Genomic DNA, 15,515 nt, shown 5'->3' with positions numbered 1-15,515 from the left:
ATAATAAAAAGCTACATTATATATAAATGATGCTTTGCAATTTCCAAAGCATTATTTTACATTAGCCTCTTTGATCTACCATCTGACCAGATAATATAATCAAGGATGATAACAGTGCCCCACCTCCTACTGACACAAGGCTTCCGGAGCCTGGAAAAGCGTAACTATTTTTCATGGCCACATTTTGTTAAGTGTTCAAGGCAGAACTCAAACCCAGATGTCACAGCTCCTCCCAATATTCTGTCCGTTATCCTGTGCTGTTTATTTACTCCAAGGTTTTCTCTTTTGTAGAAGTATGTCTTGCATTATTAAGAGCATTTATTCCATTATTGTCACTCTGGATTAATCTTTTTAAAAATTAGACAGAATCTCTATAAAATTCTCATGAGAAACAGGATTTCCACACTAAGCAGATGTCCTCAAATTATGTTTTAAGATGCGTGAGTGCTTTTCTTTCAGTGTCTGCTTCTGTGCCTTATTGGACAGGGCCTCCCCCACCTTCCTGCCCCACCTCAGTGAATTTCTGAGCTATCCACCGTGTCCACAAAAGTTAGGTTATTATTATATCTCAGATGCAAACAGAACAAGTCAGTGCCCAGAAATGAAATCTTAAAGCTCTTTTCAGGGACAATAATCCTGAAAAATTGACTTTCTTATGCAAGAGGCAGGTGTATCGAAGAAAAGCATTTTATAAGTTCTGAAGAGTTCCCTCCAGAGATCAAGATGAGAGGCCAGAAGTCTCAGAAGACAGATTTAGCACAAGCCAGACTTCTGCATTGGCTGGTTTCCTGGATCAGAAAGAAGGAATCTAGGGAGGCTGTTGAGAAGAGGTACATGGACATGAGGGTCCTTGGCTCCTTTTCATTCTGCAGTTGAAATGCTGGGCTGAGGAAATGAAAACTATGGACATTTCAGATCAGTTAAAGGGAAAACCAAAGCAGCAGGGCCAGCACCTCCTTCTCCAGTTTGAGCCTGCAGGAAGACACTGCACCCAGAGTTCCTTGTTTCCCAACAAAAAACGATGGGGCTGCCACAGTGAAGCAGTGGTTGCTGTCCTGAAATCATGCCCGTCATAGGATGTGGAGGTGCTGACCCCTCCAGGAAATTGGACCTAGCTTGGAGTCAAGTCTAAATGAGTATAAAGTGTGTGGATTAGAAAGTCAGAAGCTGTGATAGGAAACCTCAAAATCAGAGCAGATGCAGACGCACCTTCAAGGACTAGGTAATGGTGCCCCAAGACCAAGTTGATGGAAATAGCTCAGTAGGGATCCAACAAAATTCAAAGGAGAATGTGCAGCTCTGAGACAGACATTCCTCTTAGACTCAGCTGCCACCCAAAGAGAAGGGAAGAGAGGAGAGAGGGAGAAGCATTGAAAAACTGAGATGGAGTTAACTTTGAAATGATATAGTTTGATCATGAGTTGCTAAGTTCCTTTAAATGGATATGTTTCTGTTCTTCCTCTCCTTCCCCAACTCCCATCTGGCCCTGACTACCAACCAGAAGTTGGGGCTTGCGAGCAAACTGATGTCATTGTTAGAAAAGAAAAGGTTATTTTTCAAGGTCACATTTTGGAAGGTGTCAAAACCAGAAATATATAAATATTTTTTTCCAAACCTAAATCAGAGTACATAATTTTCAGACCTTTTTCACACACATAAAATAGTGGTGACTTCCGCCTGGAATGTGTGACTGAGACCAAGGAAATGTGATGTTTCCCCACTAAGAATTTTGTTAGGTTTTACTTGGAGTTTTTTTGAGCAATTGTAGTTTGCTCGTAAATCATAGACAGTTTCTGCCCTTTTGCTTCTTCACGCACCCTGAGTAACACACAGAATTCATGAGCTAAATGTGTTGGGATGCTTCACAGTTCACTGATTCTCCACTAGATCAAGTTTTGTACAGCCAGGTACATAAATTGTCCTGACATTGAGTTGAAGATGTGCGTGTCAATAAAGTGTTGCATTTAAGAAATGGGCTCTAGAGCCAGGTTACCCAGGTCCAAATTCAAACTCTGCCATTTTACTTGTGTTTGACTTTGGGCAGGTAATTTTAACTCATCTAAGACTCAATATTCTCCTCTATATCATGAACAAAATGGTAGTGCTTATGGCATAGTATTGTGACATCCAAATGAGTTGATATATGTAATTTACTTAGAGTAATAACTAACATCTGTTATGTACAGTATACATGTTTACTATTATTGATGCTTTTGAGAGTCAATGAGTTAATAAATACTTGTAAAATGTAACATTATGCTGGGTACATTCTAAATGATCAACGTGTTAGCTGCTATTATCAATATATTCTTGTATGCTGAGAAATCTGATATAGCTGCTCAGTTAGACTTCTGAACAAACAGCTCACCTGCCATTAGATGCAATTTCAGCAAACTTCTGGCCTTTGTAAATATGTTTACCTTGGAAATATTGTTTTCTTATATTTAACTGTTATTATTTCTCACCTAAAGTCTTTTTCCTTTAAATGTTTGAGTTTTCCCTTATGTTTATTTTAGCCTTTGCTCTTATGTTCTCTTTTGTTTTCTTTGATCAGCTATTAGAAGAGTATTGTTATTTTGCTTTGTGAGCATCCTTAATCATTACTGGGCTTCCCAGGTGGCGTAGTGGTAAAGAATTCGCCTGCCAACACAGGAGATGCAAGAGATGGGGGTGCAATCCCTGGGGCAGGAAGAACCCCTAATGTAGGAAATGGCAACCCATTCCAGTCTTCTTGCCTGGAAAATTCTATGGGCAGAGGAACCTGGTGGACTACAGTCCGTAAGATCACAAAGAGTCAGATATGACTGACCATGCGTGCATACAGTTGTGTGTGTGCGCTCAGTCACTCGTCACGTCCAAGTCTTTGTGGCTCCATTTGCTGTAGCCCACTGGCTCCTCTGTCTGTAGGATTCTTTTTCTCCTCAAGAGATCTTTTCAACTCAGCGATCGAGCCTGCATCTCTTGTATCTCCTACATTAGCGGTCTTTACCTCTGGTGTCACATCATCATCATTATATGTTTAGCTTGTGTTTGTGTCATTTATCTAATCATACAGTGTACTGTTTTTGCTGAACATCCAAATTTCCGTGTTCCTATTTTGTCTTGCCTCCTATCTTGTTCTTCCAACTCTGCATTATGAACTCTTTTTCATCTGCTTATCTTTTCCACTTTTGAAAAACATCACCCTATTCTGCCTCATCTTATGATGCAATTCCTAGATAATTAAGCTGCTCACTCCTTTGGGCTCATTCTTTCCAATACTAAATATACTGGCTAGCTGACAATGAATTGTATAGAATTCCTTCTTCATAGTTTGGTATCAATTAAAAGTAATATGATGAGAAAGGCATATGTGAGATATGAACCAGGACACAATACAGCAAAATGGTTAAGAATATAGCTTTTAGGGTCTAGTAGGTATGTTTTCCAGTTCTGGGTCAGACACTTACAAGCCACATGACTCTTGAACAAACGGTTTTAAGCTCTTTGTATTGCAGGTGTGATAGTAGAGCCTCAGTAATGGTATCAGTAGGGCCACAAAGGAGATGCAGACATAAAGAACAGACTTTTGGATACATTAGGTGAAGGAGAGGGTGGGATAATCATATATTATATATATATAATATATATTATATATTACCATGTATAAAATAGAAAGTCAGTGGGAGTTTGATGTATGACACGGGGAACGCGAATCTGATGCTCTGTGACAACTTGGAGGGATGGGGTGGGGAGGGAGGTAGGAGGACGGTTCCGGAGGGAGGGGACACATGTAGAGCTATGGCCGATTCATGTTAATGTATGGCAGAGGCCATCACAGTGTTGTAATTATCCTCCAATTAAAACTTTAAAAAATTTGAGGGAAAAAAAAGCAATGTGGTTTGTGCAGCGTACAGCCCACTCTATACTTCCCCAAATATCACATGCTGATGTTATTTTAGTATTGCAGTTGTTTTAGTTATTATAAATATGATAATACTTAACATCATATTTTTTAAATTTGCCTTCCTGCGTGTACAAACTAGACAGATAAACTTCAAATGGTAAAATTCACAAGCAGAAGCATTAATTGCATTGATGGCATTGCATAGTTGCACATAACTTCTGTTTAGCCCTTAGCTTTCTTTCATATTTTGTTGGTTTCAAGTATAAACATTTCCTTAGCTGAGTAGAGTCCCAGTCCAGAAGTGGCTAGGGGCTACTTACGTTTAAGGAGATAATATTTAAATTGAAAAAATGAAATTAAGTGCATATGAATTCCAGGAAATTTGCTGTATACCATCCGCTGACATCTTACTAGATGTTGGCAAGCATTTAATCAACGTTTATTGGCATTCTTCTCAGATTTAAATAGGACATAAAATTTTATGATGTGTAAAGTATTTTCGATAACTGCTTCGTTATTTTCCATAGATAGTATAATAGTATACAAGAGGAAATATCGATGAAATACCCAAATTGCATTATTTTTTGAAAGAGTAAGATAGTTTGTATGATGACAAACTGCTAGTCTACTTTTAAATCAGACTGTATATTTGTAGATATCTGGTTTCTTATTTCTATTTTGTCTATATCTTTTCTCATTTTGGACACATAGTACAGGTCAGAAAAATAAGAAACATAGCTGTTTGTTCTATTATTATAAAGAGAGATGGTGGCTTATGATATTAAATTCTAGTTCCTTAGTGTTATAAAACAAAGGATTCCACAGGACATAGTATATAGCATAGGTATGGCTTAAACACTAATTTTATGTGGAAAGTCCAAAGTCTGAAAACTACGTTAGTGTTAAATTTACATGGCCACCATAGAGAGTCTGCTGTGAACTATTTGTACTTTAAGTAGCGTATACATTTGAACCAGAAGAAAGAAACTTTTTTTAGGGAATCTTGAGTTTATTCATATGTTCAAGAATCTTTCTCTCAGTTGGACCTAGAGATTACCATGCTAAGTGAAGTAAGTCAGACACAAAAAGACAAATATCTTATGGTATCAGTTATATGTGGAATCTAAAAAAAAAAAGATACATGTGAACTTATTTATAACACAGAAACAGACACATGAACATAAAAAACACAGTTACGGTTACCAAAAGGGAAAAGATAGGAGAAGGGATAAATTTGGAGTTTGTGATTAATAGATACACACTACAGGCTTCCCAGGGGCCCCAGTGGTAAAGAACCTGCCTGCCAATGCAGGAGATATAAGAGATGTGAGTTCAATCCCTGGGTTGGGAAGATCCCCTGGAGGAGGAAATGGCAACCCACTCCAGTACTCTTGCCTAGAAAATTCCAAGGAAAGAGGAGCCTGGTGGGCTACAGCCCATGGGGTTGCAAACAATCAGACATGACTGAGCATGCATACATGCACGATACACTCTACTATATTTAAAATAGATAAGCAACAAGGATCTAGAGTTACTGTGTAGCATAGGGAGCTATATGCAATATCTTGTAATAGTCTATAATGGGAAAGAATCCAAAAATGATTCTTATACACACAGAGAGAGAGACACACACACATATAATTGAATCACTTTGCTGTACACCCAAAACTAATGCAACATTGTAAATATACTGTACTTTGAAAAAAAGAAAATAATCTTTCTATCATCGAAGAACTGTTGTTTTTAGTCACAAATGGACAAGCATGAGAATGGTACTATGACCCATGGGCAAGACCGAGTCACCCAGTCATCTAAGCCAAGGTCTCCAGAATCACAAAGAATAGAGATGATGCACTGCAAAAAAATTGTGACTTACTAAATGCTGCTGAAATATTTACTCTAAAATGGTTAATTTTATGTAATGGGATGTCAGCATATTAAATTATTTTTTTAAAAGTGACAAGGTTGGAGCAGCACCCTATCCCTTATTTTCAGAATCACAACTAATTTAAAGAAGTCTACTCCTTGAGGAGAGAATCTAGTTTGTCATTATTGATCTCAGGGAGCCTGATGAGGACAGGAAGCAATTTTAGAGTCTTCTTGAAAGATGAATTCAGTTTTTCCCTTAAATATATTCAGTTTTATTGTGACATTAGATTATAAGAGCTTGTGAAAATCACTTTTAATGACTAAGTTTCTGTCCCATGTGCTGCTTTATTTTCCACGCTTGCCTGAGATTTCAGTTGGTCTCATTGATCCATCCATGAAAATGAAAACAGGAAAGTATAAACGCTCCTCTTTTGAAATGAGTTCTCTCTGCAATAGGAAGACAATTATACCAGTGTAGATGGGCCAGTGAGCTTGTTCAAGCTCAAGTGCTTTATTTTTGGCTTTTAAATGGTTTAGATGAGTCACATATAAGCAAAGCTATCTGGATAATTATAAGCATTCTTTATGTTATGTGAACTAGTCTGTGAAGCTGTTGCTGGTAATTTGTACATATATATGCATTTTAGAGCAAGTGCTTTTCATGGTTATGGCATCAATCTTTAGATTTTTAGATCAAGAATGCCATTAGGTTTTGGTGGTGTAGTATAGTGTTAGTTGCTCAGTTATGTCTGACTCTTTGTGACCTATGGACTGTAGCCCACCAGGCTCCTCTGTCCATGGGATTCTTCAGAATCCTCCAAGAACACTGGAATAGGTTGCCATTCCCTTCTCCATTTGGTGGTGTACATCTTTGCAGACGTTTAAAAAAATAATAATTTATTTTAATTGGAGGCTAATTACTTTACAGTATTGTAGTGGCTTTTGCCACACATTGACATGAATCAGCCCATGGGTGGACATGTGTCCCCATCCTGAACTCCCCTTTCACCTCCCTCCTCATCCCACCCCTCAGGGTTGTCCCAGTGTGCTGGCTTTGAGTGCCCTGTCTCATGCATCGAACTTGGACTGGTGATCTATTTCACATTCCTCTATATTGTGTCCTCCCTCTGTTGTTGGAAACACTGCCGTGTATTGTGCATAAGTGATTTCTAATCCTTAGACCATCCCTTAAAGGTAGGTGTTATTATTTCATTATTGCAGATGAGATAACAGAGGTTCAAAGAAGTTAAGTGATATGCCCCAGAGGATAAGTGGTCCTAAGCTCCACCTTCAGGTACTTAACTCTGACTAGGTTACCCATAACTAAGATCCCATTGTGATCTTTTCTTTGGCAGGGTTTCTTATAAAATAGCTCACACATGAATTGCAGAGCCTACTTATGACTGTTAGCTTGGCTTCACTAAAGAACAACTTATCTGATTGCTCACATTTATGCGTTAGGCCATATAGACAAGCTGTCAAAGTGGTGGTGGGAGAATTGGCATTTCACTGCCCTGTGTAAATGGACATATCAGTCTATAGGAAAGCTTAGGTTTTAAAAAGCATTCCAGCACTGGAAGTGAATACTAAAGGTACTAGATGATGGATGACCTGGAGGATGTTAAATTTGGGTCATGGGAAACCTGGGCATTTGGGAATTGAATGAAGGTGGAAATAGAACTGGTATTTCAGTCTAAGTTACCCAGAATTTGATGTCAAACAACTCTTCCAACATATGCTTTCTCTTTTCCCCATGGAGCTTCAGGTTTAACTGCCTTCCACATAGCTTGTGTTTTCCTATCACTATGCCTTTGTTGACACTTGTATTGACTGACATGCCCTCCCTGGTTGCCACCAGTTCCTAATCTTTCTCTTTCTCCTTATTGAGAGCCTTCTGCTCTCAGATTAGGTCCCCAGAGAGCTTTCTCTTCCCTAAATCACTACAGGATTCTTTATTTAAAACACACAGTACTTGACATTTACTTTTGGACTAGGTTTTATCTTTTTGTATTTATAGCTCATCTCTCTTATTAATCATTTGCTCTGGGGGGATAAATCACAGTATCTTCATTTACATTTATCCCATTATTCCTTGGATGTAATACATGCCCATCAAATAGTAGTTGATAATTTTATAACTCTTGAAGGCAGGATTTTTCTCAAAGCATATTGACAAAAATAAAATTTCCGGGAGAGAGGCTCCCCCAAAAGGAAAGCCATAAGTCAAATAAGACTGAAAAATACTACATGCTATTTGCATCAGAGGGAGCTTATGTGATAATTGGCATTTTTAACACTCACTACTCCCCAGTAATGAGACCAGTTTTACTGTTTTAATCCTGTACTTCTCAGCTCCACCCCCTTCTTTTAAAGTAAGAACCTTCAAGTATCTTATTCCTCAAAATGTTCTTTGCAAGACACTGCTTTGAAATGTTTTTGTGTAGAAGTTATGCTCATAATATTCACGAATGTGGAAATTGAATTTTGGTTAGATGTTGCTTGTATGTTTTGTTTGACCTGCTTACTTCTGTACTTGGGGAAGCCCTCCCCCTAAGTTGTATTGGGGTGTGTGTGTGTGTGTGTCTGAGTCTGTGTTTGCATATAGTATATAGTGTGGATTCAACAAGAAAATAGATTGAGACTGAAGAGAGAGTGATTGGAACTGGTCGTTCAGCGTGATCATCTGCTAGAATCTCTATTACTTCCTATAGTATGCTTGATAAGTTTTATTTGTACCTCAAGGGCAGTGAGCCTAGCCTCATTTACAAATGTGAATGCAAATCTTAGGGGGGCACTAGATTCTCCTCCAGGGAGTCTTGCTCACTGACAGCTTGTTTTATTTATTTGATTGGCCAAAAAGTTTGTTCAGGTTTTTCTGTAAGATTGGGTGTAAAAAACTGAATGAACTTTTTGGCCAACCCGGTACTTCTTTATTTTTATTTTTTTAATTTTTTATTTTTTTTTAATTTTTTTTTCATTTATTTTTATTAGTTGGCGGCTAATTCATTTACAATATTGTGGTGGGTTTTGTCATACATTGACATGAATCAGCCATGGAACTTCTTTAAAAAGAACTATCCATCTCTTGGAGTTAGACACAATATGGTTAATGGAGAAACCAGAATTTTTGGAGTCAGAAAAAGTTTTAATTTGCTTCCTACTCAGGCCTGTGAGCAAGTTTTGCAACCCTGAGCAAGTTTTCCTTCCAGAGCCACTGACTCCTCATCTACAAAACAAGATGGGTCACACCTGTCTCTAGGAGCATCTTATGAGGACAATGCCTTGCACAAGGGAGATGCTGCATAAATATTAGTCCCTTTTCACAGTTACTTTTTGTGTCAGATTATGACAGGAGAATTCCACGGACATAAAGTCACAAAGAGAAAATTGCCTGTCTCCTAGAGCTGCCATTCCACATTTCATGTTGTTGCTTCAAACCATAAATGTTTTTACTATTGTTCATGTCTTCTGTATTTATGAGGTGACTGTGAATGAGGGGATAGTAAGAGTGGAATTGTTATCTATAAAGAGGAATATTTGAATTCTAAAAATAGTGGATACATAACCTAAAAGAGAGTGTAGAAAAAAAATTCATTATGATCATTTGTGATATAGAATAGCAACTTAGAAATGATCCCCTTGGCTGTGTCTGTTAACTGTAAAACTCCATTCCCCATTATCGTGTGTATGTGTGTGTTTTGGTTTGAGTAATTCATCAAAGGGGGAATAGATTTGAGAAAATTTGGGGCTTGCTTTCACCATTTGTTTCAACATAGTGTATAATTTTAGCCACAGGTTCATTTCCACTGTGGTTTTGAATTATTTACCACTGTGTACAAATAGAGTAAATGAATCATTGTGCAATAGTCTTCATTAAGATTGCATAGTTAGAGATGGGGCTTCCCAGGTGGGACAGTGGTAAGGAATCTGCCTGCCAGTGCAAGAGCTGCAGGAGACGGGTTTGATCCCTATGTTGGGAAGATCCCTTGGATTAGGAAATAACTCACTCCAGTATCCTTGTCTGGAAAATTCCATAGACAGAGGATCCTGGTGGCCTACAGTCCATGGGGTTGCAAAGAATTAGAGATGGCTGAGTGACTAAGCCCCCACACATGCATTTGGAGATGAAAACACCCAACAGAAAACTAGATTGATAACTTGGGAGGTGGGTACAAGAGATGGCTCAGCACAAATTGTGTTTTTTCAGGTCAGCAGATGCTTCTAACTCCAATTTTGCAGAAATGCATGTACCTGTTACATGTGGTTGTCAATAGCACGTCAGTCTTGTCCCCAGCCATCTAGGCTAAATTGTTCCTGGAAGAAGCCCACTTGTCCCTGGGAAGGATGACAAAAGGCAGTTTTCCTATTGTATCTACCTTTCTAAATGCCAAATTATCTCCTAAAAGTTTTTCTTGACATAAATATTGTGAACAGCTAAACAACAACAACAAAAAACATTATTGGTTTAGACACCAGGTGAAGTCTTCTAAGCTAAGCTGAAGTCATAGAGGAAGAGGTGAATCTAAATGTTCCTGGACTGGCCTCAGTTTTACATTCATCTGCATCTGTCTTGATCTGGTTGATTACAGGAGAAGAGGTATCAGGGAGTCTCTGCCCAGCATCTCCGCCTCCTGAACAGATGGACTGTGAAATTCCCTGCCGGATGGATTGTGTGGTGAGCGAGTGGACACAGTGGTCATCCTGCTCTCAGTCTTGTTCAAATAAAAACTCAGATGGGAAACAGACCAGGTCAAGGACTATCCTGGCATTGGCTGGAGAAGGTGAGTAATAGGAAACGTTTCTAGTCCCTAAATCTAGGTAAACAATTTGCTTTCCAAGCATTTCTCTCTAATCCCCTAGTTAATCTCTGTTGGGTTCCCATAATTGACATGATTCATTTTAGTAAAGAATCCACCTGCCAATGCAGAAAACGCAAGAGACGTGGGTTTGATCCCTGGGTCTGGAAGATCCCCTGGAGTTGGAAATGGCAACCCATTCCAGTATTCTTGCCTGGAAAATTCCATGGAAAGAGGATTCTGGTGGGTTACAGTCCAGGGGTCTCAAAGAGTTGGACACCACCGAGTGACTGAGCACGCACGCATGTATCATAGTACTCATGAACATCCAGCTCATGGCAGGCAGATGGGTGTTAGTTATTATACGTTTTTAGGGAAGAAGACAAGGCTTCATTGGTAAACACCCACCTTCTGATAGCTCATGCAGTTGGGAACATAATTGGAATATGCCTGGTAAAATGAGTTCAAAATTAGGAATCAAGAGATGTGGCTTCTTAACCTGGAGCCACCACTGACGCTGCCAAACTACCTGATCTGTATGTCCTCATTTCCTGCTCTGTCAGGCTGGAGCGTTGTAAGAGGGAAAAAGATGAAGGCTGTGAAAATGGCACTGAAGAAGCTCAAGTGTGCTATGGGAACGCAAACCGGTGACTTGAGGACAAATCAGAGGAGCAGCTGTTCCTATCACTTAGAGCAGTGGTCTCCATCCCCAGACACAATGGTCTCCATCCCCAGACACACATGTCATTTCATTGCTTTTAGGGCCTCCCTTGGCTCTGTCGGCCAGCAGCTCAGTGAGGACAACAGAGCAATATGGCCACTTGCTTTGAGGAATTCCTTTTAAGATAAGATTCTGTTCTGTGATCGTAAGAAATGGGGCCAGGTTCAAAAGGAATGAAGATTTTCATGTTCTCAAAGTGCCGTGGCTTCCTCCTCTTGTCTGTTATTTTTCTGGAAGGAGAAAAAAGTCAATAGTATTTAATGGGGGGAAAATAACAAGAATAACAAAACCAAGGTCACAAATCTTCTCAAGCATTTGGACCACTGAATAAAACATTATGCTCTGGGAGAGTAAGGGGAAAAAAAATCAATGCTTTAGATAAATACCAGTTTTTACATAGATATAAAATTGTGAAAGAAAAGATAGTAATGAAATGTGATTGTCTGACTCACCCAGGAGTGTAGGAATGCACAATCATCTGGTCTCCCTGCCAGTGGATAACACATTGTCAGATATTATTTCAGAGTTAAGGGTGAGCTTTCTCCTGCCAAACTGGAAGAGAGATTTCTGGTTTTCTCAAATTGCAGTAAAATGCACTGCTTGAGGGAGAATGGATGTCTTAAGGTGGCTCTCTGAGAAAAATCATGCTGTCTTAGGAAAGAGAGCCCATATGCAAGTAACATGTGTGAGTATTTGTGTTTGAATAATATCACTTCAAGGTCATGGTCTATTATATATAACTGGCTAATTTATGTTGGCATAATAATATTAAAATAAAAGCAGATATATTTGGGATTTATCTCAGAGATACATGACACAGAGGTGAGCAGTAGAATCAATTGATCTTTTTCAAGCAAGTCTTTTTCAGGGCCTCTGCTGCACCAAGAAGGGTAGTGGGAACAAACAGGTTCCCTAACTTGCTTATGTATGTGGGGGTGAGGGTAAGGGTGGGTCCAGGGGTCGTGGCTGGAGGGGTAGTTTATTTGCTTTGCCTACCCGTTAATGTTGTGTGCAGGAGGCATGTACAGTAACGTGCTTTTGCTCCAGGCTCTTCTACAAGCAATAAATGCTGGAGAGGGTGTGGAGAAAAGGGAACCCTCTTACACTGTTGGTGGGAATGCAAACTAGTACAGCCGCTATGGAAAACAGTGTGGAGATTTCTTAAAAAACTGGAAATAGAACTGCCATATGACCCAGCAATCCCACTTCTGGGCATACACACTGAGGAAACCAGATCTGAAAGAGACACGTGCACCCCAATGTTCATCGCAGCACTGTTTATAATAGCCAGGACATGGAAGCAACCTAGATGCCCATCAGCAGATGAATGGATAAGGAAGCTGTGGTACATATACACCATGGAATATTACTCAGCCATTAAAAAGAATTCATTTGAACCAGTCCCAATGAGATGGATGAAGCTGGAGCCCATTATACAGAGTGAAGTAAGCCAGAAAGATAAAGAACATTACAGCATACTGACACATGTATATGGAATTTAGAAAGGTGATAACGATAACCCTATATGCAGAACAGAAAAAGAGACACAGAAACACAGAACAGACTTTTGAACTTTGTGGGAGAATGTGAGGGTGGGATATTTGAAAAGAACAGCATGTATACTATCTATGGTGAAACAGATCACCAGCCCAGGTGGGATGCACGAGACAAGTGCTCGGGCCTGGTGCACTGGGAAGACCCAGAGGAATCGGGTGGAGAGGGAGGTGGGAGGGGGGATCGGGATTGGGAATACATGTAAATCCATGGCTGATTCATATCAATGTATGACAAAACCCACTGGGAAAAAAAAATAATAATAATAAAAATTAAAAAAAAAAAAAAAAAAAAAGAAGTGACCGTTGGATTTTTTAATCTCTTTGTACCTTGTGTTCCGAATTTGTCCCAAGTGTGAATGCACAGCGTTATCTTTAGTCCCATACAGTTTCTTTGCATTTTGTTGCTGGAGGAGAAGGTATGTCCAGGTGAATTTATTTTTTTTTACATGCAATTTGCATACTGTTGCCTGTTGTGGAGGAGAGAAAGGTGCAGTATATTGTCCTCAGGTTGTTACTCATGACAGAAGAACCATGACCATAGAGTCAGAAACGTTGTACAGTGGCTCAGGTCTTAGGAAGATTGTATCAAAAGGCCATCTTTCTAGAACATTAAAACAGGAAAAACAATAATAATGACAGGAATAACAGCAGCAAAATACTAATAAAAGCAACAACTATGTATTCTTCTTTATTTTGATATTTGCAGGTGGAAAACCATGCCCTCCTAGTCAGGCCCTCCAAGAGCATCGCTCATGCAACGACCATTCATGCATGCAGCTCTACTGGGAGACATCACCTTGGGGCCCCTGTTCTGAAGACACATTAGTAACTGCCCTTAATGCAACCATTGGCTGGAATGGAGAAGCTACATGCGGTGTGGGCATTCAGACACGGAGAGTCTTCTGTGTCAAGAGTCACGTGGGACAAGTGATGACAAAAAGGTATGATCCATAGTTTATTGAAAGTACATAGGATGATTGCATAGTTGAGTGCTTTTAGTCAGATGCATTTTTGAGCACTGAATATGTCCCAGTTTGTATTAGAGTAAGAGGTTTTTGTTTTGTTTTGTTGGATTCTTGCCAAAGGTAGACACTTTTCTAAGTTCTAATGCATGCATTCATTGAAGGATAACAGTAAATATAATGCCCACAAATTTAAATATGTTTGAATAATCAACTTTTCTAGAGTTGATATCGGTATTTCTGACTCTTTTCCAATCACATGACGACTAGGTCCACAACAAGGTAGGTTATGTACTTTGAAATATGGGGCTGTGCTATACTCTATAGATCCCATTGGCCTTGTCTGAGGTGAGCCATAGATCCATACAGCCATTTTGAATAGACTAACTCATGCCCTCTAGTAGTTTACAATCTCAAGGCCGCTCTGTTCTGCACATAGAAATGTAAATCGAAAAAAAAAAAAAAATAGAAGAATTTGGACATGAGGGCTAGGATAAGAAAAGGCTCAGGAGTAACTGTAAGTGATGGAGGAAAAAAAGAGTAATTGACTGGAGAACTCAGCTGTGGGGTTTCTTCTCTAGACCAAATGAGAAAACATAACTCTTCCTCAAGTGCATGCAGGAATGTTCATGGAAAAGAAACAGTGAGTGACCTAGTTATATACAGAGACTGGGTGACTGGCCTGTCCACAGAGATTTGCAAGTGGCCATGCTGAAAGACCCTACCCCAACCACAGTAGTGGTGGGTAACCAGGATGGGTTGGTTCAAGCCTTGGTCCAGTGTCACAAACTAGGCAACTTAGAACTATTCCTCCAAAATTTTTAAGTTGAGAAAATGAAACTCTCTCTTCTTTCTGTTCATGATGCTCTATGTGTATGAGTGGAGAGTTGCCATGCCACGGTCACGCCTGGTGGAAAAAGCCGAAAGAGAGAGTAAAACTAGAAAGAGAAACCGAAACAGAACAAATATCAAGTTCTGGTCCCTTCTCACTTAAGTGCCCTCCTGCTTTTCCTGGCAACATGGGCAACCGCATTTGCTCTTCTGCCTAATTCAATCCAGTTTGTGTTGCTGTCATGGGCAACTTAAACCTGATTAATGTCATCTCAGGGCACCATGATGATAAGCTCTGGGCCTTATCCACAGTGTCATGGAAACTACTTGAGCTGTGTGTAAAGAAAGTCATAGAAGCTCAGTTAAGGGAAACAAACTGCTAATGTCAAAAATAGGACAGATTGGCCAGATACTGCTGGTGTTGGAGCATCAAATGAACAGATGGCTATGAAAATGGAAGGGAATATAAATTTGACTTGAAGCACAATCAAAAAAGACTTCCTCTCTCTCCCCTCCTAAATGTGGCTTCCAAAGGTTGGATGTAGCTGGGGCTGGATGATCTTCCTTGTTGCCACCGCAGATTTTAGAACCATGACTGGCATGTCATTATTGTCCATAAACATTTTTAGAATTCAAGAATTAATTAGACCTGTGTGTATGAAAGTAAGAAGATTTGACAGGGGATGGATATGAGCTGCAGAAGTTTGAGAAGCTGATGTTTATCTTTTGCTTTAAGAAAAAATATTTTATCTACCGTGCTAAAGTTTGGCAAAGGGGGACTGCCATGAAAAGTAATAAACAGATCACATGAATGACCTTCTGCTCTTATTAACTCATAAATGTTAATTCTGCTTTAGCATATAAGTCTAAGTTGCTTGTGATATTTTTAGAACA

The 15,515-nt window shown here is 39.4% G+C and overlaps 1 protein-coding gene across 1 annotated transcript in view; it reads left to right on the top strand.

Annotated features, from left to right (window-relative positions):
* THSD7B (thrombospondin type 1 domain containing 7B) overlaps nt 1–15,515 on the top strand; it is a 972,933-nt gene that overhangs the window by 513,900 nt on the left and 443,518 nt on the right. Inside the window, exons 7-8 of the mRNA XM_061135120.1 lie at nt 10,345–10,536; nt 13,535–13,769. Of these exons, the coding sequence (XP_060991103.1) occupies nt 10,345–10,536; nt 13,535–13,769 (427 nt within the window). The remainder of the gene's footprint in view (nt 1–10,344; nt 10,537–13,534; nt 13,770–15,515) is intronic.

This window comes from Dama dama, chromosome 33, assembly GCF_033118175.1.
Source record: "Dama dama isolate Ldn47 chromosome 33, ASM3311817v1, whole genome shotgun sequence".
Lineage (NCBI taxonomy): Eukaryota > Metazoa > Chordata > Mammalia > Artiodactyla > Cervidae > Dama > Dama dama.
The sequence above is the reverse complement of the archived record's forward strand: the minus strand, read 5'-3'. Positions and strand labels throughout refer to the sequence as shown.